Source organism: Prionailurus viverrinus, chromosome A1 (assembly GCF_022837055.1).
Source record: "Prionailurus viverrinus isolate Anna chromosome A1, UM_Priviv_1.0, whole genome shotgun sequence".
NCBI classification, from domain to species: domain Eukaryota; kingdom Metazoa; phylum Chordata; class Mammalia; order Carnivora; family Felidae; genus Prionailurus; species Prionailurus viverrinus.
Window position 1 is genome coordinate 181,478,035 of NC_062561.1, and position 23,497 is coordinate 181,501,531.

The 23,497-nt window shown below is 42.3% G+C and overlaps 1 protein-coding gene across 1 annotated transcript; it reads right to left on the reverse strand.

Moving 5' to 3' along the window:
- Positions 1-21,104: 21,104 nt before the first annotated feature.
- Positions 21,105-22,100, reverse strand: FBLL1 (fibrillarin like 1). The gene has a single exon (XM_047871788.1). It carries the CDS (start codon positions 22,098-22,100, stop codon positions 21,105-21,107), a length of 996 nt encoding a protein of 331 aa, XP_047727744.1.
- Between the last annotated feature and the right edge of the window lie 1,397 nt (positions 22,101-23,497).

Here is a 23,497-nt window from a genome sequence, read left to right on the forward strand (position 1 = left end):
TTTACAGGGAATTACAAAGCTCAGAGAAGTCAACTGTACTGTGCCAGGTCACACAGCTGATTATTAGCAGAACCGAAACTAAACTAGTTTTTCTAGGCCATTCCACTGTTGTCGTTTTAACCCTCTTCCTGTTGGGCAGGTAGCATATAGGAACAGAATGTTATTCAAATAAATTTAAAAATAATTAGGTTATAACATCCAAGTAAGATAGAACAATCAAAATAGAAAAATTAGAACAACTATAAGTACACAAGAAAAACCAGAAAAGGTAAATATCTTCATAAACAATAAAGTATACTAAAATTTGCCAATTGAAGAAGTAATCTGGGTTTAAAGGGAGAAACATCCATAAGCTTTTTATAAAATAGAATGTTGACTAAAGTGTGAGAGAGGTCAAGACACCATTTTACAAAAAAACCCATTCCCAATGCAGCAACACAATAGGGAAGGATCTCACCACAGATACTTCTGGACGAGAAGGATTTGTGCCCCCTATCAGGTACTCCAGCCCCTGGGATCTGTACCAGAGAGACAAACTCCCATAACATCTGGCTTGAAAAAGCAAAAGAGCTGATGTCTAGGGATCCCAAAGTACTATAGGAAATAGATTCCTCTCTTGGGGGGGGGGGGGCGGTTCATACACAGTCTCACTAAACACAAGACGGCCAAAAGTTGGGGAAGTGCCTGGCAGCAACCCATAAATGAATACCATAGGTTCAGGGGTCCTTCCTCAGGAGTGAGGGGTTCAAGCCCCAAATTGGGGATACCCTGCTCTGGAGATCTGCACTGGGAAGACCTGATTTTGAAAATTGGCAGGGCTTAGCTCCAGGGGCTTTGAAAATCAGTTGGGTTTAACTACAGGAGAGCCCAGGCCTATATAAGGTTACCAAAATCCTGCTCTTAAAGGTCCCGTCACAATCTCACTCTGAGGCATGGAACAGAGACAGCAGTTTGAAAAGCACCTGGGCCATGAGTGTGGGAGAGCTATTGACTAATTTTAAGGTATATGCCAGAGGGGCAGGGATTTGTAAGAACTCTGGGAACAGAAGTGCTGTTGGGCACCATTTTTCTTGACCTTTTTCAGTCCAGCTGGATCTATGCTGGTGGGCAACAGTTCCGACACTCTCCAGCTAGCTACATTGCTAGTACCACTCAGCCTGGTGTCCCTTGTGGACCTACCACACCCAATGAACCAACCCAGACAGGTGTCCTTCCAAAGCAGTTCCTGCCATACTACACCTAATAGGCAGACTTCTTTGGAATCAGCAGCCCTCCAAAGCAACTCCTGCCCTCAGGAGGAAGGGAGACAACCAACCTGCCCACCAACATGCACATGACAGTCATTGCCAGTCCCCTCAGCCAGCACCCCCACAGCAGTCACCTCCCAATCATAGAGGGTACACAAAGCCCACACAGGGGACACCGCAGGAGCACCTTGTTCTGGTAACCATGGGAAATTGTGCTTCTGGGAACCAAAGGCCCACACATAAGACCACTACCTTCAGGAGATGAAGTTGACCTACTAATACATAGAAACACAGAATCAGACAAAATGAGGAGACAGAGGAGTATGTCCTAAATGAAATAACAAGACAAAATCTTTGAAAAAGAAACAATGGAAATAATCTACCCATCTGAGAGTTCAAAGTGGTGGTCATAAAGATGGTCAGTGAATTTGAAGAATAAAACTCAGTGAGAACTTCAACAAAGAGATAGAAAATATAGGGGCGCCTGGGTGGCGCAGTCGGTTAAGCGTCCGACTTCAGCCAGGTCACGATCTCGCGGTCCGGGAGTTCGAGCCCCGCGTCAGGCTCTGGGCTGATGGCTCAGAGCCTGGAGCCTGTTTCCGATTCTGTGTCTCCCTCTCTCTCTGCCCCTCCCCCATTCATGCTCTGTCTCTCTCTGTCCCAAAAATAAATAAACGTTGAAAAAAAAATTAAAAAAAAAAAAGAAAATATAAAAACCAAGCTGAAGAATATAATAATGGAAATGAAAAATACCCTAGAGAGAATAAACAGATTAGAGAATGAGAAGAATGGATCAGTGGTCTGGAAGATTGGGTAGTAGAAATCATCCAAGCTGAACAGCAAAAGGAAATTTAAAAATTTTTTAAATGATTATTTATTTTTGAGACAGGGAGAGATAGCATGAGCGGGAGAGAGGCAGAAAGGGAGACAAAGAATCCAAAGCAGGCTCCAGGCTCCGAGCTGTCAGCATAGAGCCTGACACAAGGTTTAAACTCAATGAACTGTGAGATCATGACCTGAGCCGAAGTCGGACGCTTAACCAACTGAGCTACATAGGCTCCCCTAGAATTTTTTTAAAATGATGATAGGCTAAGGGCCCTTTAGCAAAACATCAGATGTACTAACATTCACATTATAGATGCCCTGGAAGAGAAAGAGAGAAAGGGGCAGGAAGTTTATTTAAAGAAATAATAGCTAAAAACTTCTCTAACCTGGGGAAGGAAACAGACATCCAGATCCAGAAAGCACAGAGAGCCCAACAAGATAAACCCAAAGAGGGTTACTAAGACACAGTAATTAAAATGTCAAAAAGTAAACATAGAGAATCTTAAAAGCAACAAGAGAAAAGAAATGTAACATACATGGGAATACCCAGAGGACCATCAACTGAGTTTTCAGCAGAAATTTTTCAGGCCAAAAGGGAATGGCATATTATGTATATATAAATAAAGTGCTGAAATAAAAAAAACCTACAATGAAGAATATTTTACATAGTAAGGTGATCATTCAGAATTGAAGGAGAGATGAAGAATTTCAGAGACAAAGAAAAAATAATTTAGAATGTGTTCAAAGTTAAATGACCATCAACTTAAAATAGACTGCTATACACATGGGGTGTTATGTATGAACCTCAAAGTAACCAAACCAAAAACTTCAGGTAGATGCACAAAAAAACAAAAAGAAAGAAATCCAAGCATAACACTAGAGAAAGTCAACAGATCACAAGGGAAGAGAGCAAGAGAAGAAAGGATCAGAGAAGAATTACAGAAAGAACCAGAAACCAAAATGGCAATAAGTAAATATCTACCAATACTTACTTTTTTTTTTTAATTTTTTTTCAACGTTTTTAATTTATTTTTGGGACAGAGAGAGACAGAGCATGAATGGGGGAGGGACAGAGAGAGAGGGAGACACAGAATCGGAAACAGGCTCCAGGCTCCGAGCCATCAGCCCAGAGCCTGACGCGGGGCTCGAACTCACAGACCGCGAGATCTTGACCTGGCGGAAGTCGGACACTTAACTGACTGCGCCACCCAGGCGCCCCAATACTTACTTTAAATGTAAATGGAATAAAAAGGTCCAGTCAAAAGACAGGGTAAGTAGGGGCAGCTGGGTGACTCAGTCGGATTAAGTATCCGACTTCATCTCAGGTCATGATCTAGCAGTTTGTGAGTTCAAGCCCTGCATCGGGCTCTGTGCTGACAGCTCAGAGCCTAGAGACTTCTTCTGATTCTGTGTCTACCTCTCTCTTTCTGCCCCTCCCCTACTCACACTCTGTCTCTCTCCCTTTCAAAAATAAATAATAAACATTAAAAATTTTTTTAAAAAAGACATAGGGTAACTGAATGGACAAAAAGATCCATCTATATACTGCCTACAAGAGACTCATGTCAGACCTAATGTCACATACATACTGAAACTGAATGGATGGTAAAAGATATCCCATGAAAATAGAAATGAAAACAAAACAAAACAAAACAAGAACACTTTGGTACCATTAGTTATATCAGACAAAATAGACTTTAAAACAAAGACTATAACAAGAAACAAAGGGCATTACCTAATAATAAAGGGATAAGTCCAACAGGAGAACATGAACACTGTAAATATCTGTGCACCCAACATTGGAGCACCTAAATACATAAAATCTCACACTAAGAAACATATGGGAGAAATAGTACGATAGTAATAATAGGGGACTCCACTCCATGTACATCTAAGGATAGATTATCCAGACAGAAAATCAATAAGGAAAGTATCTTTGAAGGACATATTAGACCAGATGGACCCAACAGATTACATGTATATTACAGCACACACACACACACACACACACACACACACACACACGTATATAAACAAAAACATTCCATCCCCAAACAGAATACACATTTTTCTCAAGTGTACATGGAATCTAATCTAGAGCAGATAACATGTTAGGCCACAAAATAACTCTCAATAAATTTAAGAAGATTAAAACATATATCAAGGATCTTTTCTGACCACAATAGTATTAAGCCAGAAATTAATTGCAAGAAAAAAACTGGAAACATAAGCACATGGAGGCTAAACAACATGCTATTAAACAACCAAAGTCAATGAAGAAATCAAAGAGAAAATTTAAGAAAATACCCTGAGACAAATGAAAATGGAAAAATGATGTCCCAAGATCTTTGGGACACAGCAAAAGGAGTTCTAAGGAGGAAATCTATACAGGTCTACTTCAAGAAACAAGAAAAATCCCAAATAAACCATCTCACACCTAAAGAACTAGAAAAAGAAGAACAAAACCCAAATTTAATAGAAAAAGAAATACAGATCAGCATGGAAATAAATGAAATAGAGACATCAAAAACAACAGAAAAATCAATGAAACTCAGAGCTGGTTCTTTGAAAATATAAACAAAATTGGAAAACTTTTAGCCAGATTTATCTTTTAAAAAATAGAGAGGACTCAGAATCACAAATGAAAGAGAAATTACAACTGACACCACAGAAATACAAAAGATTACGAGAGAGTACTAAGAAAAATTATGTGCCAACAAACTGGACAACCTGGAAGAAATGGATAAATTCCTAGAAACACAATCTTCAAGAAGAAATAGAAAATCTGAAAAAACAGATTATTAGTAATGAAACTGAATCACTAATTTTAAAACTACCAACAAAGTCTAGGACCAAACAGTTTCAAAGGTGAATCCTATCAAACGTTTAAAGAAAAGTTAACACCTATCCTTCTCAAACTTCCAATAAATTGAAGAGGAAAGGAACAAGTCCAAATTTATTCCACAACATCAGCATTAGCCTGATACCAAAACCAGACAAAGACATTACAAAAAAAGAAAATTACAGACCAATGTCCCTGAGGAGCACATATGTAGAAGTCATCAACAAAATATTAGCAGATCAAATTCAATAATACATTAAAAGGATTATCACCGTAATAAAGTGGGATTTATTCTAAAGATGCAAAAATGGTTCAATATCCACAAGTCAATCGTGATACACCACATTAAAAAAATTAAAGATGAAAATCACATGGTCATCTCAATAGATACAAAATGCATTTGACAAAATTAAACTTCCATTCATTATAAAAACTCTCAGTAAAGTGGGTATAGAAGGAACATATCTCAACATAATAAGGCTAACTATGACAAATCCACAGCTAATTCCATATTCAATAATGAAAAACTGAAATCTCTTCTTCAAAGATCAGGAACAAGAAAAGGATGCACATTCATAGCACTTTTATTTAATATAGTACTTGAAGTCATAGCCACAACAGTCAGAAAACAAAAAGAAATAAAAAGGCATCCAAAGTGGTAAAGAAGTAAAACTTTCACTCTTTGCAGATGATATGATACTCTATATAGAAAACCCCAAAGACTTCACCAAAAAAAAAAAAAAAAATCTGCTAGAACTTATAAACAAACTCAGTTGTCACATGATACAAAATCAATTTACAGAAATCTGCTGCATTTTTATACACCAATAATGAAGCAGCTGAAAGATAAATTAAGAAACAATCCTATTTACAATTGCAACCAAAATAATAAGATACCTAGGAATAAACCTAACCAAGGAGGTGAAAGACTTGTACCTGGAAACTATAAAACACTGATGAAAGAAATTAAAGATAACACAAAGAAATGGAAAGACATTCTATACTCATGGATTAGAAGAACAAATAATGTTAAAATGTCTATTACCCAAAGCAATCTACACACTTAATGCAATCCCTATCAAAATACCAACATACTTTTCACAGAACTAGAACGAACAGTCCTAAAGTTTGTATGGAGCCACAAAAGACCCTGAATAACCAATCAGCAATCTTGAAAAAGAAAAGCAAAGCTGGAAGCATCACAATTACAGACTTCAAGTTACATTACAAAGGTGTAGTAACCAAAACAGTATGGTACTGGCACAAAAATAGACACATAGATCAATGGAACAGAATAGAAAGCCCAAAAATAAACCCACTATTACATGCTCAATTAATCTTTGATAAAGCAGGAAAGAATACCCAATGGGAAAAAGAATGTCTCTTCAACAAATGGTGTTGGAAAATCCGGACAGCAGCATGCAAATGAATGAAACTGGACCACTTTGCTAGAGCTCAGGGAAGATGGTGGAGTAGTAGGGCAACCCTAAGCTTGCTTCCTCCCTCAAACACAGCTAGATAAATATCAAATCATTCTGAAGATGCAAGAAATCGATCAGAAGTCTTAGAGAACAAAGCTGCTCATCTACAAACAACAACAACAAAATATGACCTATGGAAGGGAGGAACTGTGGAAAGTTGATTTGTGGGAGAAAAGAGCTCAGGCACTGCCCAGGGGAGGGAGCCCTGATTGTGGAGGATTAGCAAGAGAGGAGGAAAAAGAGAAGGAAAGAGTGGGGGGAGGAAAGTGAAAACACACAAAAGGGACTGCACCAAAAACACTATTCTCCAAAACCACTGACTAGGAAAAAAAGAGGGTTACAATACCACCAGTTTTTTAACAGCTGAGAGCAGAGTCTGAAGTTTGGGGGGTCAGCCCTGGTCATGCCCTGAGGAGGCAGGGCAGAGCCCAGGGAGCAGGCAGAGCCTGGTCTGGGTATCTCCTGGGCTTCACTGGGAGAAGTGGTTCCCCAGCTTGGCATGCATTTTGTAAAGGTGATACAGCCTCTCCATGAGCAAAAGACCCAGCAGACACCATAGAGCTGCCTCGCTTTACCAATATAGGAACAAAGACCGCTGAGGGCAGCAATCCCTGGTGGTGGCTGTGTGTTGCAACTTACCATACATAAATTCAAAGGGGCTGCCACTGTGCAGTCACGCAACCATTTTCTGGGCCAAGCCAGTACCAGTCATGGCATGGCAAGACCCATGCCCAGAGGATCAGCACAGGTCCAAGCTGCAGGGGTCTCTGAAGTGTGGGGTTTTAAAACACAGTTGTGCCCCCTAAAACCTAGAAGGGCAGTGCTGCCTGGAAGGCAGACAGCTGAGACACAAACAGGGGTAAAGTGGGGATCTGACAAAAGCAGGGGACACAGAAGGGGTAATTGCACGTATGTAAGGGCATCCTGAAGAAGGGTGGGCGTGTATCTCCCAGCTCTCTCCAGAGTGGTAAACCATATTTACCCCATGCCCACCAACCTGATCCACCTCAGCAAGCTAAACAGTGCCACCAAATGGAGAACAGAGCCACTAACCCAAGCCCCGCCCCCCGTGCCCTGCAAAGGCATCTCCACTAGGGCAAATCCACCTGAGCATCACAGCAGCAGAACCCTCCCCCAGAAAGAGCAGCACAAACCCCCCCTCACCCACACCAAGTCTACTGATCACAGAGTGCTATAAAGCTTCAGCTCTATGGGAAATAGGATCTAACTTCCTTTGGGTTTTGTTTTTTTTGCTTTGTTTATTTTTGCCTTTGTTTTTGTTTCTGGATACAGAAAGAGCAACTTTTTAATTAATTTATTTTTTAATTTCATTTCATTTTTTATTATTTTTAAATTTTTTATGTTTCTTTCTACCTTTTTCTGTCAAGCTTCTCTTAACAAGAATACCAAAACATATGTAGAATCTATCTTCATTTAATTAAAATTTTTTTCTTTTTCTTTTTTCTTTTTTTTAACCTCCAAAATGACAAAACAGAGGAATTCACCCCAAAAGGAAAAAAAAGAAGAAATGAGGGCCAGAGATTTAATCAATACAGATATAAGTAAAATGTCTGAACTAGAATTTAAAACAATTATAAGAATACTAGCTGAACTTGTAAAAGGGATAGAAGACACTATAGACTCCCTTACTGCAGAGATGAAAGAACTAAAATCTAGTCAAGGTGAAATTTAAAATGCTATTAACAAGATGTAAACCCAAATGGCTGCCATAACAGTGAGGATGGACAGAGCAGAGGAATGAATCAGTGATACAGAAAATAAAATTATGGAAAATAATGAAGCTGAAAAGAAGAGGGAAACAAAGGTAATGGATCATGAAGGTAGACTTAGGAAACTCAGCAACTTATTAAAATGGAATAACATTTGTATGATAGGAACCCCCAGAAGATGAAGAGAAAAAAAAGGGCAGAAGGTTTATTTGAGTTAATTATAGCTGAAAACTTCTCTAGTTCAGGGGAACTTCTCTAGTTCCCCTCTGGGAAAGGACCCAGATATCAAAATCCAAGCACAGAGAACTCCCATTAAATTCAGCAAAGGCTGGCCATCGCCAAGGCATATCATAGTCAAATTCACAAAATACACAGACAAGGAAAGAATCCTGAAAGCAGCAAGGTGGAAAAAAGTCCTTAATTTACAAGGGAGGGCAGATCAAGTTCAATGCAGATCTGTCCACAGAAACTTAGAAAGCCAGAAAGGAATGTCAGGACGTATTCAATGTGCGGGATGGGAAAAATATGCAACCGAGAATTCTTTATCCAGCATGGTGGTCATTCAGAATAGAAGGAGAGAGAGTTTCCCAGACAAACAAAAACGTGACCACTAACCAGCCTTGCAAGAAATATTAAGGGGATCCTTTGAGGGGGGAGAAAAGGACTCAAAGCAATAAAGACTAGAAAGGAACAAAGAACATCACCAGAAACTTTACAGGTAACACAACTGCACTAAATTAATATCTTTCAGTAATCATTCTGAATGTAGATGGACTAAATGCTCCAATCAAAAGACACAGGGTATCAGAATGAATTTAAAAAGACTCATCTACATACTACCTACAGGAGACTCATTTTATACCTAAAGACATCTGCAGATTGAAAGTGAGGGGATGAAACTGGACTACTTTCTTATACCACAAAAAAAATTAATTCAAAACTGATTAAAGACCTAAATGTGAGACCTGAACCTATAAAAATCCTAGAAGAGAACACAGGCAGTAACTTCTTTGACATTGGCCATAGCAACCTCCTTCTAGATAGGACTCTTGAGGCAAGGGAAACAAAAGCAAAAATGAACTATTGAGACTACATCAAAATGGAAAGCTTCTGTACAATGAAGGAAACAATCAACTAAAAGGCAACTTACTGAATGGGAGAAGATATTTGAAAATGCTCTATCTGAAAAGGGGTTAATATCCAACATACATAAAGAGCTTATACAACTCACACCAAAAAACGAAATAATCCAGTTTAAAAATGGGCAGAAGACATAAACAGACATTTCTCCAAAGAAACAGATGGCCAACAGATACCAGATGGCAACATGAAAAGATGCTCATCATCACTTATCAGAAGGGAAATGCAAATCAGAAATTACAATGAGATATTACCTCAAACCTGTCAGAATGGCTAAAATGAACAACACAAGAAACAACAGGTGTTGGGGCACCAAGGTGGCTCAGTCAGTTAAGCATCAAACTGTTGATTTCAGTTGAGGTCATGATTGCACAGTTTGTGGGATTGAGTCTGGTGTTGGGTTCTGCACTGACAGGACAGAGTTTGCTTGGGATTCTCCCTCTCTCTATGCCTCTCCCCTACTCATGCTCTCTTTTTAAATAAATAAACTTTAAAAAAAAAAGAAACAACAGGTGTTGGCAAAGATGTGGAGAAAAAGGAACCCTCTTGCACAGTTGGTGGGAATGCAAACTGGTACAGCCACTGTAGTAAACAGTATGGAGGTTCTTTAAAAAGTTAAAAATATAACTACCTTATGATCCAGAAATCAGACTACTGGGTATTTATTCAAGGAATACAAGAACACTAATTCAAAGGGATACATGAACCCCTGTTTATAGCAGCATTATTTACAATACCAAAGAAATGAAAGCAGCCCAAGTGTCCATCAATTGATAAACAGATAAAGATATATATATATATATATATATATATATATATATCACACATGTGATATGTATATATATATATATGTATATGCATATACATACAATGGAATATTCAGCCACAAAAAAGAATGAAATCTTGCCATTTACAATGATATGGATGGACCCAGAGGGCATTATGTTAAGTGAGAAAACTCATACAAATAAAGACAAATACTGTATGATTTCACTTATATGTGGAATATAAAAAGCAAAACAAATGAATGGACAAAACAGAAACAGGCTCATAAATTTAAAGAAGAAACTGCAGTTGTTAGAGGGGAGGTGAATGGGGAAATAGGCAAAATAAGTGAAGGGAATTTAGAAGTACAAAATTCCTGTTATAAAATAAGTCATACGGCACAAGAACAGACACTCAGATCAATGGAACAGAATAGAGAACCCAGAAATGGACCCACAAACGTATGGCCAACTAATCTTTGACAGAGCAGGAAAGAATGTCCAATGGAATAAAGACAGTCTCTTCAGCAAGTGGTGCTGGAAACTGGACAGCGACATGCAGAAGAATGAACCTGGACCACTTTCTTACACCATACACAAAAATAAACTCAAAATGGATGAAAGACCTCAATGTAAAACAGGAAGCCATCAAAATCCTCGAGGAGAAAACAGGCAAAAACCTCTTTGCTCTTGCCTGCAGCAACTTCTTACTCAACATATCTCCGGAGGCAAGGGAAACAAAAGCAAAAAATGAACTACTGGGACCTCATCAAAATAAAAAGATTCTGCACAGCAAAGGAAACAATCAGCAAAACTAAAAGGCAAGCAACGGAATGGGAGAAGATATTTGCAAATGACATATCAGATAAAGGGTTAGTATCCAAAATCTATAAAGAACTTCTCAAACTCAACACCCAAAAAACAAATAATCCAGTGAAGAAATCGGCAAAAGACATGAATAGACACTTCTCCAAGGAAGACATCCAGATGGCCAACTGACACATGAAAAAATGCTCAACATCACTCATCATCAGGTACATACGAATCAAAACCACAATGAGATACAACCTCACACCTGTCAGAATGGCTAACATTAACCACTCAGGCAACAACAGATGCTGGCGAGGATGCGGAGAAAGAGGATCTCTTTTGCATTGTTGGTGGGAATGCAAGCTGGTGCAGCCACTCTGGAAAACAGTATGGAGGTTCTGCAAAAACTAAAAATAGAACTACCCTATGACCCAGCAATTGCACTGCTAGGCATTTATCCATGGGATACAGGTGTGGTGTTTTGAAGAGACATATGCACCCCAATGTTTATAGCAGCACTATCAACAATAGCCAAAGTATGGAAAGAGCCCAAATGTCCCTTGATGGATGAATGGATAAAGAAGATGTAGTGTATATGTACACACAATGGAGTATTACTTGGCAGTCAAAAAGAATGAAATCTTGCCATTTGCAACTACGTGGATGGAACTGGAGGGTATTAAGCTAAGTGAAATTAGTCAGAGAAAGACAAAAATCATATGACTTCACTCATATGAGGACTTTAAGAGACAAAACAGATGAACATAGGGGAAGGGAAACAAAAAGAATATAAAAACAGGGAGGGGGACAAAACAGAAGAGACTCATAAATATGGAGAACAAACTGAGGGTTACGGGAGGGGTTGTGGGAGGGGGGATGGGCTAAATGGGTAAGGGGCATTAAGGAACAATGAAATCATTGTTTCACTATATGCTAACTAATTTGGATGTAAATTTTAAAAAATAAAAAATTAAATTAAAAAAATAAGTCATAGTAATATAAAGCATGGCATAGGGAATATAGTCAATATTTTAATAAATTTGTATGGTGACAGATAGCAACTGCACTTATGATGGTGAGCATTTTGTAATGTGTGTGTGTATGTACGCATGTAGAGAGAAAGAGAGTCATTATGCTGTACACCTGAAACTAATATGATATTGTATGTCAACTATACTTCAATTTTGAAATAAATACAATAAAAACATATCAGGTAATCATTAATAGATCAGGCAAACATTTACAAAAAGCTTATGTAGTGATATTAAGGCAAGAAAATAAACGTGAAGACAAAGGCCATCATTAGGAATAGGGCCATTACATAATCATTAATAATCAGAAGACATAACTATTAAATATATATATGCAACCAATAAAATACCCACAAAATAAAGCTAAAATTGATGAAATGTTAAGGCATAAGACCGCCATCACAGTTGGACATTTCAACACCTCTTTCAATCATTGACAGCTCAGGTAAACAAAAAATCAGTAAGGCCACACACTGAATTATGCATCCAGCAGTAAAAGAATACACATTCTTTTCAAGCATACATAGAACATTTGTAAACATTGATCATATACAAGACCATAGAGTAAGTCTCAATAAATTTCAAAAAATAAGACCACATTCTCTGAGCACATCACAATTAAATTATGTGATGTTATTACATGATGATAACAAGAAGATAAAAGCTAGGTATTTGCTGATGACTTGAGAGGCAGTGTAGAGTAGTGGTTATAAGCTAGTATTTTGGACCATGGGTTTAATCCTGCTCTGACTTACTAGACACATGATGTCAGGCAGATTTCTCAACTCTGTGTACTTCACCACATGCAAGATGAGGCTAATAATTGTACCTTCTTGTGGCTCTCATTAATGTTGTTCAGCAGAAATTTTTACTATTCCATCTTTCAGACACATAGTGGGATTGTACTTCCCGGCTCCTTTTTGATTGGGTACATTCATATGACTAGTCCTGGCCAACTTGTTGAGTGAATTGTGATTGGAAATGATGTGCACTACTTCTCAGCTAGATCACTTAATCACCTGTGTGAGAGCTTTCAGAATCATCTTTTCCCTTTAGTTTGACAACCAGCAGCATTCAAGATAGTGGCTGCTCTGACAGCTTGATCTCTAAGTGATGAAAATTAACAGAGGTCCTGTCTCCTCATTCACCCACCAAATAATGAAGGTGCTGTGGTGTAAGGGAGAAAATAAACTGTTCATTTAGGCATAGACTTGGGGATTGGTTACCATAGCGTGATCCATTCGATATATCTATCCCAACTGATACAGAAATTGGATCAAATAGGAATGCCACTGAATGCCAAAAACCTAAAATATGTGGCACTGGATTAGGGGTCAGTGGCAGGTGGTGAAGAAACCACTATGAAAGGACAAAAGGATGGTGATTCATGTTATGAAGAAGTGAAGCTTTGGTCACCTGATAACTTGGAAGGTAGGAAATGTGCCAGTGAACTTGGGACCTTAAGGGAAGTCGAAAAAGAGTGTTAGTAGCATATATTGGCAGCTTTGTTTCCATATGATCATGTACTCCAAGAAACAGATGGGTTCAGGAAAGAATTGGACAAGGAATTCAGCAAGGAATTAACTAAAGTGGACCATGAGATCTTAGCCAGGTAAGGAAGCAGGGAGTTGAAGGAGTGGTAAAAGATGGTGGATCAGAGTGTTGGGGGCCTTCATGGGGTTGGATGATTGCTGGATCTACCTTTTTTTTGAGAGAGAGAAAGAAAGGTTGCACAAGCAGGGGAGGGGCAGAGGAGGAGAGAAAGAGAGGGAGGGGGAGAAAGAGAGAATCTCAAGCAGTCTCCAAGCTCAGCACGGAGAAGAGAAAGATACTGTTTTCCATAAAAACAACTTCTGGTTTCCCCCTCAGCTTTTTTTGTCCAGTGTTTCTGAAAGCCTTCTTGTTTGGCAGAGATAGAGCACTCGGCCACACACAATGGCTGCTGCATGTAGCCAGAATTTTTTTTTTTTACCATAAACAACAACTTAACAAGATGTAGTAAGTTCTCTGACCAAAAGAAATGCAGAACAACAGGGTTATTCTAGCCTTTTTTTTTTTAAAGTTATTTATTTGAGAGAGAGAAAGACACAGGAAGGGCAGAAAGAGAGGGAGAGAGAGAGAATCCCAAGCAGGTCTGCGCTGTCAGCACAGAGCCCGATGAAGGGCTCAAACTCAAGACCCATGAGATCATGGCCTGAGCCGAAATCAAGAGTCAATCATTTAACCAATGGAGCCACCTGGGAGCCCCTATTCTAGCCTAAGCAGAGGAGAGGACAGATAGAAGAAACAGGAGACATGGGAAGAGGGGACAGGGAAGACTACCTACAGGACATGTCTGAGCCAAGTCTTGAAAGCATGAGGAAGGAGTAAGTCAAATAGGGGATGTGGAGAAGAAACTACTCTACAGGAAGAAATGATCATGAGCAAGGCCCACAAGTATGAAACACAAGGCCATACAGGCAATTTAGAGGTTCTGAAACAAAGTTCAAAGCAGTATGAAACAAGATTGAAGTTGTCAGAAGTTGGCCCCTGATGGGCTTTGAATGCCAGATGCCGTTTTAGTCATTCAGAGTACTGTAACAAAACGCCACAGACAAGGTAGTTTATAGACAACAGGAACCTACTCCTCACAGTGCTGGAGTCTGAGGTCAGGGAGCCAGCATGGTTGGATTCTGGTAAAGGTGCTCTTCCAGCTTGTAGAGCACCAGCTTCTTGCTGTGCCCTCATGTGGCAGAAGGGGAAGAGACATGTTGGGGCCTCTTTTTTAAAAAATTTTTTAAACATTTATTTATTATGTTATTGAGAGAGAGAGAGAGAGAGAGAGAGAGAGAGAGAGACAGAGAGACAGAGCATGAGTTCAGGAGGGGCAGAGAGAGAGGGAGACACGGAATCCGAAGCAGGCTCCAGGCTCTGAGATGTCAACATAGAGCCAAACGCGGGGCTCGAACTCACAAACCGGGAGATCATAACCTGAGAAGAGTCAGATGCTCAACCGACTGAGCCACCCAGGTGCCTCTGGGGGCCTCTTTTGTAAGGCACGGATCCCATTGGAGAGGACTCTGCCTTCATGACCTAATCACTTTTCAAACTCCCCACCTCCTAAGTCGGTTCTGTGCCCCAATTCCAAAATGTGGAGACAATTTTCCCCCCATACCACCACCAATTCTCCAACACCATCTAGCTGTCCTACAATTCAACTGAACTCTGACATTCCCTACCTGGAGATAGCCTCAGATCCCACAGGCTGAGGGCTCAGTCCCCCAAGATTCCACACTCCCAACGTCAGATGCCAACAGTAAGCCCTGGTTATTACCTGTGCTTCTGACTGACCAGCTATAAATCAGAGGCTCCCCAGAATTCTTGTGTGATGTTTTCAGGCAACCAGGTCCTCCAGGCAGAGGTTTGGCTGGAGGCAGTAGGTGAAAAGTGTTTAATGGACAGTGGACATAGAGCCATATCTGATTGGAGACTTGGTGGCCACCAGGGAGTGGGAATGGCAAGCATGAGAAATAGAAGGAAAATGCAAAGGCAACATTTTGGAAAGAAATCTATAAATGTTTTTGCTCAAGAGCCAGAAAAGCCCATACAAGACAACTTAAGTATTGAGTACTACTTAGAGTCTAGATAAGGAAATAAACATCACAGAATCTGGCCCCTGATTAAATATAGATGTGTAATCTCTCATGTCTGATCAGAGGTGATCACAAAGGCTTTACTCGGCAGATAGGGTGCTGGGGGGTGCACAGGGGGAAGCCGCCTCTTCATGCCAGATTTGGTGCACAGCCTGCACACTGAGGTCTCTGAAGGACTCTGGGCCCGCGGCAGGTAAATTTACACTTCTACCCCATCCCCTCCATATATAGGTCTCTATCTGAAGCCTTAGAGATCTCCTTCAGGCACCTCTGCCACCTTCTGGAGGCAGCAGGAGAAATTGAAGACACTTTTCCCCTCTCTGACTTAGTACTCAGAACTTCTCCAGTTCTAGCCTTTCCCATCATCCCCGCACAACCTACCTTAGGGTCCGTAAAATTGCTGAAGCCTTTTGTTCCAGATGCTGGGAAGGGTGAGATGGAGCTCTTATCTCCCTGACCCTCAAGCAGGGCCGATGGGATAGGGGAGTCAGCACTTTCTCTAGTTTTAGCTTCTTGCTCATTCCATGGCACTAATTAAAACTTAATTCTGACACCTGACAGCTCAGTGCTCTCCCAGCTCAGCTGAACTTTTGATGAACATGATCTGCATGCAGCCCTCAGGGGGCGAAATGGACAGCAACATCGGTAACTTTGTTTTCAAGCATAGACTTTAATCCTCCTCGTTTTTGGGATCTTAGGGAATATCCTGGCCTGTCATAGAGGCCCCAAGTACCAGCAGGTACTGGAGAAAAGTTCAGTTTGTCTTTCAGTTATTCAAAATACTATCCTAAATTTGCCTTTCCCAATCAAAGACAAGAATGGTATGGGATTTTAAATAGTGGGTATCAGCCTTGGGTGCACATTAGAATCACCTGGGGGACTGATTAAAAAAAATAAAACACTGAAGCCAAGTCTTTCCCTAGAGTATTTGATGTTAATTTCACTAACTGAAAGAAACAACATAATCCTGTTCTAGAACATCCCAGATCTCCCACTTTCTAACCAAACCACATTGGGTGATTCATATCACTTTCCTGAGCCTCAGTTTCCTCATCTGTCATATGGGGGCAATAACACTTGCCTCCAAGGGGGTGGTTAAGTTAAAAAAGTTGTCTGGAAGCACCTGACACATAGTATGTGCATACTTAGATATTGTCTCAATCAGAACATGAATCAAGAGCTTTCAGAAGAGGGATTTCCTCTGGGCCCAAAGGCCTGGAAGACTATTTGAAAGAGTTAGATTTGCCTCCTTAAGAAGGAATGTTGACATTTGTGTGGGTAGAGAGACAAAGGGGCCACTCTAAGATATAAGCAATGAGAACACCTGCTCTGGGCCCCATACTTTACAGGACTTTGCTCTGGCCTTCCTCTGTCAGCACCTTGTCCCACAGGGCAAGGAGGCTATAGGAAACAAGTGCCATGCACCCCAGGAGCCCACGTCCCCATCTTCTAGATCGTGGATCAGACACCAGAACCCAGCCTGGTCAGCCTGGACCTGCTTCTATTGTATTCCCCAAGGCAGTCCTCCTGGGAGATAACACTCCCAGTTTGCAACTCTAGTCCCACAGAGTGCCTTAAAGAAGGCTATTTAAAGGGCATGGGGACAGACCTTGGATTTGAAGGCTGGGATACTACAGACGTGTGCATGAGGCCTTTCCGGGTATGCAGGAGATGAGGGGTGGAAAGAGGAAGGGCAGGCCATGGGCCAGGCAGGGGCTTTCATATATTCTCTTTCTCCAGACCACACAAATATTAGAAGTAGCTCCAACAGCACTGTTCATTTTACAGCAATTCATTAAGCTGAACATTTACATTTCAGTATTTTTCTGGTACATTTGTTCTCATTATGAGATGTAAAATAATATTTTTAAAATCAAATAATGCTTAGCTCCATGCCTGAGACCTCATAAGTGCTTGAAAAATACGAGTGAAGCAGAATCCAAACATACTCACTGCAGCTCAGATGTGCATCTTGCTTTGTAGTAGGATTGCAGCTCGGGAGGAAACTGCCAATTTAAAGGAAGTTGGTTTCTTCCAGTTTAAAACAGTCTCTTTTGGATAAAGGTCCGTTCTCACAGGTCTTCACCCTCTCTATTCTTCCTCCCTTTATCCCAGAAGGCATCTGGGCAGAGGGAGGCTGACAGACATCATGGTGATGGTGAGGGTAGGTGAGATTGGATCTGTGTGTTCTCCGCTCCCCCGCACCAGCTTGTGCTGACTTACTTTGGCGCAGAGATCATCACTCCTGATACTCAAGTATCAGCCTTTTACCTTCATGCACCTGCTGCAGAGGTGACTGCGGGAGGCCATGCACTAAATGCTTGGGCCAGGCTCTGCTGTGGCTCTTGCTAGGCAGTTGATTCTCTGAAACTCAGCAACAACTTCTATCCAGCTTTCAGCTTGAATATTGGGCCCAACTGAAACCCTACTAAGTTTGCCACCCCCGATTCCAGTGCAACCTTTGGCTTTTATGCTAATTCCTAATTCTCAGCTAACTTGTCATCTTATATTGCCAATAAGAGGAAACCTGGGAGGGAGGAACAACATGCAGAGCTCTGTGCAGGTATTTCGCATTGCACGTGGGTTTCCTCAGTCAATCTTCACAAGCCAGTAAGAGAGGCATTTTAGCTGAAGGTTCCTGTCCCTCCCTAGTGTTATAGGCTGAGCTGTGTTCCTCTAAATTCAAGTGTTGAAGCCTTAACCCTCAATGTGACTGTATTTGGAGATGGGGCCTTTAAGAGGTAATTAAAGTTAAATGAGGTCATTAAGGTGGGGCCCTAATTTGATAGGACTGGTGTCCTTATAAGAAAAGGAAGAAGGGCACCTGGGTGGCTCAGTCGGTTAAGAGTCCGACTTTGGCTCAGGTCATGATCTCATGGTTTGTGGGTTCAAGCCCCGTGTCAGGCTGTATGCTGACAGCTCAGAACCTGCTTCAGATTCTTTCTCTCTCTCTCTCTCTCTCTCTCTCTCTCTCTGCCCCTCCCCTACTTGCATTCTGTCTCTGTCTCTCTCAAAAATAAATAAAACATTAAAAATTGAAAAAAAAGAGGAAGAGACACCAAAGATAGCTTTCCCTATCCCCTTCTCCTCTCCCCTTCTGTCCCCCAACATGCACACAGAGAAAGGCCATGTAAGGACACAGGGAGATGGCAGCCATCAACAAGTGAAGGGGAGAGGGTCACTGGAAACCAACTCTGCTGGCACCCTGCCCTTGGACTTCCAGCCACCAGACACATGAGAAAATTAGGCATCCAGACTGTGGTATTTTGCAATGATGGCCCAAGCAGTCTAAGACACCTAGAAATCACAGTTTAATACCTTCTGGGAACTCAAACATTCTTGGCCCTGAGCATCTCAGGTGACCCTGAGCATTCACTGCTGCCTATTTCCTGAGCCTCACTGCCCCCTGGAATTACAGTCCCATACTTTTCCCTGCCTTTATGCTCCAAATCAGGTTCCAGCTTCCTTCCTATTTTCCCTTAGTTCTAATTCCCATATTTCTCTTGGTACTTACCATGTTGTTCCATTGGCCCAGGAACGCATCTGCAACTCAGAGACAATCTTTAGGAGGCTGTTTTCATGCCATTTCTCCATTGATAGTCTCATCTCAAGCAGGTTCAGACATGGACTATAAATTGTCCCTGTGTATGCATGTGAGGGTTCTCCTGCCAAGGAAAGAGGCTGAGTTTTCCTTGTTCTGTCTCCCACCCTGGGGAACAGACACCCTGTAAAGAAGAACCAAGTGTATCTTCTTGAGGCTGAGCTCACTTTGACAGAGGCTGGATCCTGTAATGCTCTGGAAGTTTCTTGCAAGTCTATCCCCAGTCTCAGGGGTTCATCCCAGCATCAAATTGATAAGCCTAGGACTGAAAAGAGGGCTTTTCAAAGCAAAAGAGCCAGCATAGATTTCCATGGAAGGGCTACAGATTTCTGAGTCAGATTCCTGTGTATTTGATTTATGGCTGAAAGCCCTATGGGAAGAACTTAAGCAAGTCATGTCATCTCTCTGAACTGTAGTTTTCTCACTAAATGGGAAAAACAATCCTTGCCTTTCAGGATTGTAATGAAGATTTCACACTCTTTTTTGGAAATGACTAGTTGGGTTTTTGTAGACATTTATTCCATTCACCCTATTTCACCTGAGTCACTCTGGCCAACAAATCTGAACTGTAGCTCTTGGCCTGCAGTATAGCTTTGGTGTGCATGTGGTGGGGGAATGAAGGGAGGCGAGGAGGGATGGATGGATGCCTTTTTAAAAATCTAATTTATCTCATTTTGTTCAGGAAATATCCTCTCAGAAAATGCAGACTAACTTCAGTCTCTGCCCCAGAACATCTTTAGGAAGGCAGAACCATTCTCCTAATAATGCATTCCTGAGTAATAATTCCCAGACTCAATATCAATGACCTTGGCAATTGGCAATGGGGATTTTCTTTAATGTATGAGTAAATGAATAAATAAAATGTCTTTTAAAGGCCTGGTTTTGGAACATTCCCAGCCCTCCTGGGATTGCTTATTCTCCCACTCCCTTTGGGTTAGTTTAGAGAGCCAGAATTGAATGTAATGAGTCCAGCAACTCAAGATCTGTAGGAAATGGCTTTCAGAGACAGGTACTTTCTGAAGTCCTTTATATGGTTGTTTCTCAGACACTTGGTGATACCACTTTGGGCATATTATGCCTTGCAGTAGGAACACTCTGTGAAGTAGATCCATCTCCTACCTCCCTGCCCTGTTTTGCTCTTTTGAAATCTAAAGGTAACACAGGGAAGTGGAAGAAAGAACACAATGAAACCACAGGACTCCGTTCTGTGTGTGTCCACATGTTGGGACTTGCGATCTGTCCAGTGTGGGCCATGCAGAGGAGAGTTAAGATCCCACTGGCATAGAGGAAATAGCAGTGAATTTAGAGCCCAAAAATTGGGATTTAGATTCTATCTCCTAACTAGTTATACAAACTTGGGCAACTAATGTACCTTCAGAAGCCCTGTTGTTTTCCATGCAAAAGGAAAATGTTTAACAAAGCCATCTCAGAGCTGGTATGATGAGTTAATGAACTAGGGAATGCAAATGGTCTTAGTTGAGGAGTAAAGTACTAAATATATATTGTACTGGAACTCTGGCTTCGAGTCAGACAAATTAGGTGTGTTACACTATACTATTTTCCACCAATATCCAGTGCCACTCCCTGGAGTAAGGCTTGATTGTGTAATTTTGCCAATGTAAACCGAAGTGCCCCTTCAATTCCAATGAGGACTTTACAGGCTTAATAGCAATTCCCCAGCTCTCTACTCCCTGCCCCTGTGATGAGAAAGCATGTGTGAAGAGAAGCTGAGGGGCCTGCAGGGCCCTAGGTGATTAGAGTAAGCACAGCTCCCATGCTCTCCCTTGATGGGTTCCTATCAAGAGCTACTTTAGCTTTTTTGGGATTTGGGGATTGATTGTTACTGCAGCAAAACCGTCTGGCCTCCTGATAAACCTGGGTACTGTTTCTTTAGACCATTTAATAGAAGAAAGAAAAACAACACACAAAGAAAACACATATATGGTTATACTGAACACGGCACAGTCTTGGGGAGATCTCAAGGACAGCCCTTGCTGAGTGCTACTTGCTGCTGCCCTTGGGAAGGGGCCGGTAGACCCCGACGACTACAGCGTGGTCCCTCTCATAGGGCTCTAGGGTCAGTTGCTCTTGAGGCTTTAAGTTCTCCTGCTGCAACTTCCTCACCTCTGAAGCAAACACCGCCTCAGCAGATGCAGTGGAGTCGATGCAATTGGCCTTAATGGAAATAAGGAAGTGGCCCCCGTTGCGCAGGAAGGTGTGGGCATTCAGAGCCACTATGCGGGACTGGTCAGGCTGGGCCACATCGGCAAAGATCACATCCACCATTCCTATGAGCATGCGGTACTTGAGTGGGTGCCGGGCATCTTCGAGAACTGGGATGATGTTGGTTCGCTGCTTGGCCACATTAACCAGATCGCGGCCAGCGCGGTGGGAGAACTCAACCGCATACACGAGGCCATCGGGGCCGATGATGTCAGAGACGTGAGACACCGTGGTCCCCGAGGCAGCACCCAGGTACAGCACTTTGGACTTGGGCTTGATGTGGATCTGGTCGACCCCGCCCAGGATTGCGGCTGCCAGCTTGGAGCGGAAGGGGTTCCATGTGCGGTATTCCTGCTTCACGCCGCCCTCAGTCACTGTGATGCGCCGTTCGCCGTACACCGAGTGGCCCGGCACCATATTCAGCGTTACCAGCGCGTCCTCCGCTCCGCGGTAGATGAAGACACCCTCATGCCTGTGTGGCTCCACCGTCACGGCATTGGCGCCCTTCCGCCGGCGGTTTTTGCTCCTGGCCACGCCGCCACGCCGCTGCCCGCTGCCACCACGGTCCCTGCTGTCCCCGCCTCCGCGCCCCCGCCCCCGGCCTCCGCCCCCGAAGCCACGCGACCGCGCCCCGAAGCCGCCTTTGCCTCCGGGGCCGCCATCCCCTCCTCCTCCTTTGCCTCCTCCGCCTCGACCCCCGCCCCAGCCACCACCCCAGCCGCCACCACCACGCCCACCGGACCCACCGCCGCGGGAACTTGAGGCAGACTTCATGGTGCGCCCCGGGCCCCCGGGTGGCTAGCAGGGATTGTAAGGTGTCGCAGATAACTGGCGGTGGTTGTTAGGGGTTACCAGTGGCTTGAAGCCGTTGTCAGGGGTCACCGGTGGTTCTGGATGGTGGTCCGGCGTGGGACAAAGATTGCTAGCAGCGGTTGCTGGCTAGGTAGGCTAGCCACAGTGGGAGGCCGGGGCAAGGTGTGCGGCAGTCGGGAACAGCTCTACCGCAGTCCCCCCATCCTTGGAGCCGCCCTTTGACGCAGGGGCTGGCGTGATTGCATCACACCCGCTTTGGCGACCCTGCAGTCCCGGAAGCCCCCCTTCCTAACCCTCTTGCAGCTGCAGCCTGCTGCCTTATAAATCTTCCCCTTCCTCCTTGCTCGTCTCCTGCTCTTTCAGACACCCTTTGCACTTCTCCTGGGGTGCAGGGAAGGAAGCGTCTCCGCTGAGAGAGATGAAGAAGACAGCATCGGCTTTAGTTCTTGCTGTGCCACTTGCTGTGTGGTCTCAAGAAGCTTCCCTGACCCTCTCTGAGATTCTTGTTTCAACTTGACAAGTTTCTGGAACTGAGTCTCAACATCCCACCTGTAAAACAGAACCTATCTCAAAAGTTTGATTGATTTTTAAGTAGGCTTCTCGCCCAACTTGGAGCCCAACGCTGGGCTTAATAAAACCCCGACTTGGGTGGTGAATTCATGATCTCTCAAGTTCGGGACTTGAGATCAAGACCTGAGCTGAGATCAAAAGTTGGCCGCTTAACTGACTGAGCCACGCAGGCGCCCTCAAAAGTTTTTTTTTAAAGTGCTACATACACTTATCCCAGACATGGCACATGATAAGTACTCTGTTAGCCTTTCTTTCTTTTCTCTTTTCTTTTCTTTTTTCTTTCTTTCTAGTATTTCTTTTAGTCTTTTTATTGAGATATAGTTTACATACAATAAATGCACTAATTTTTTAAGTAAATGCCTCTTAGAGTTTTTGCCACCCTTGTAAAAATGGCTCTTGCACACTTATACAACATTTATGAGAATGCAAATCGGTACACTTAAACAATATATCTATACTTTGACTTATTCTACTTTAAAAATTTTATCCTAAAGGGATGATCCCAGCAATTACCAATGATACTAATTAGAACTGCTAGAGTAAGGGTGGTAATGGCGGTTGTGATGATGATCATTGTTGTCAAAGAAGTTGCAGAGGTCAGATGAAGTAAACTAATCCAAGAGAAATATTTAGAAGACAGAAGTCATAGGACTTTCTGGTGGAATGTATGTAGGTCAGAAGGAGGAAAATTCCAAGCCAGAGATTGTCTCCTCTTTAATGGTTAATAATCTACAAGCTGCAGCCCTGGTTTCTCTCTCTTTAACTCTGCTCTTTTCCATCAACTGCAC

What these genes read in the sequence shown, in the direction of transcription:
- FBLL1 (XM_047871788.1), bottom strand. Translation starts at nt 22,100, where the DNA reads ATGAAGTCTGCCTCAAGTTCCCGCGGCGGTGGGTCCGGTGGGCGTGGT.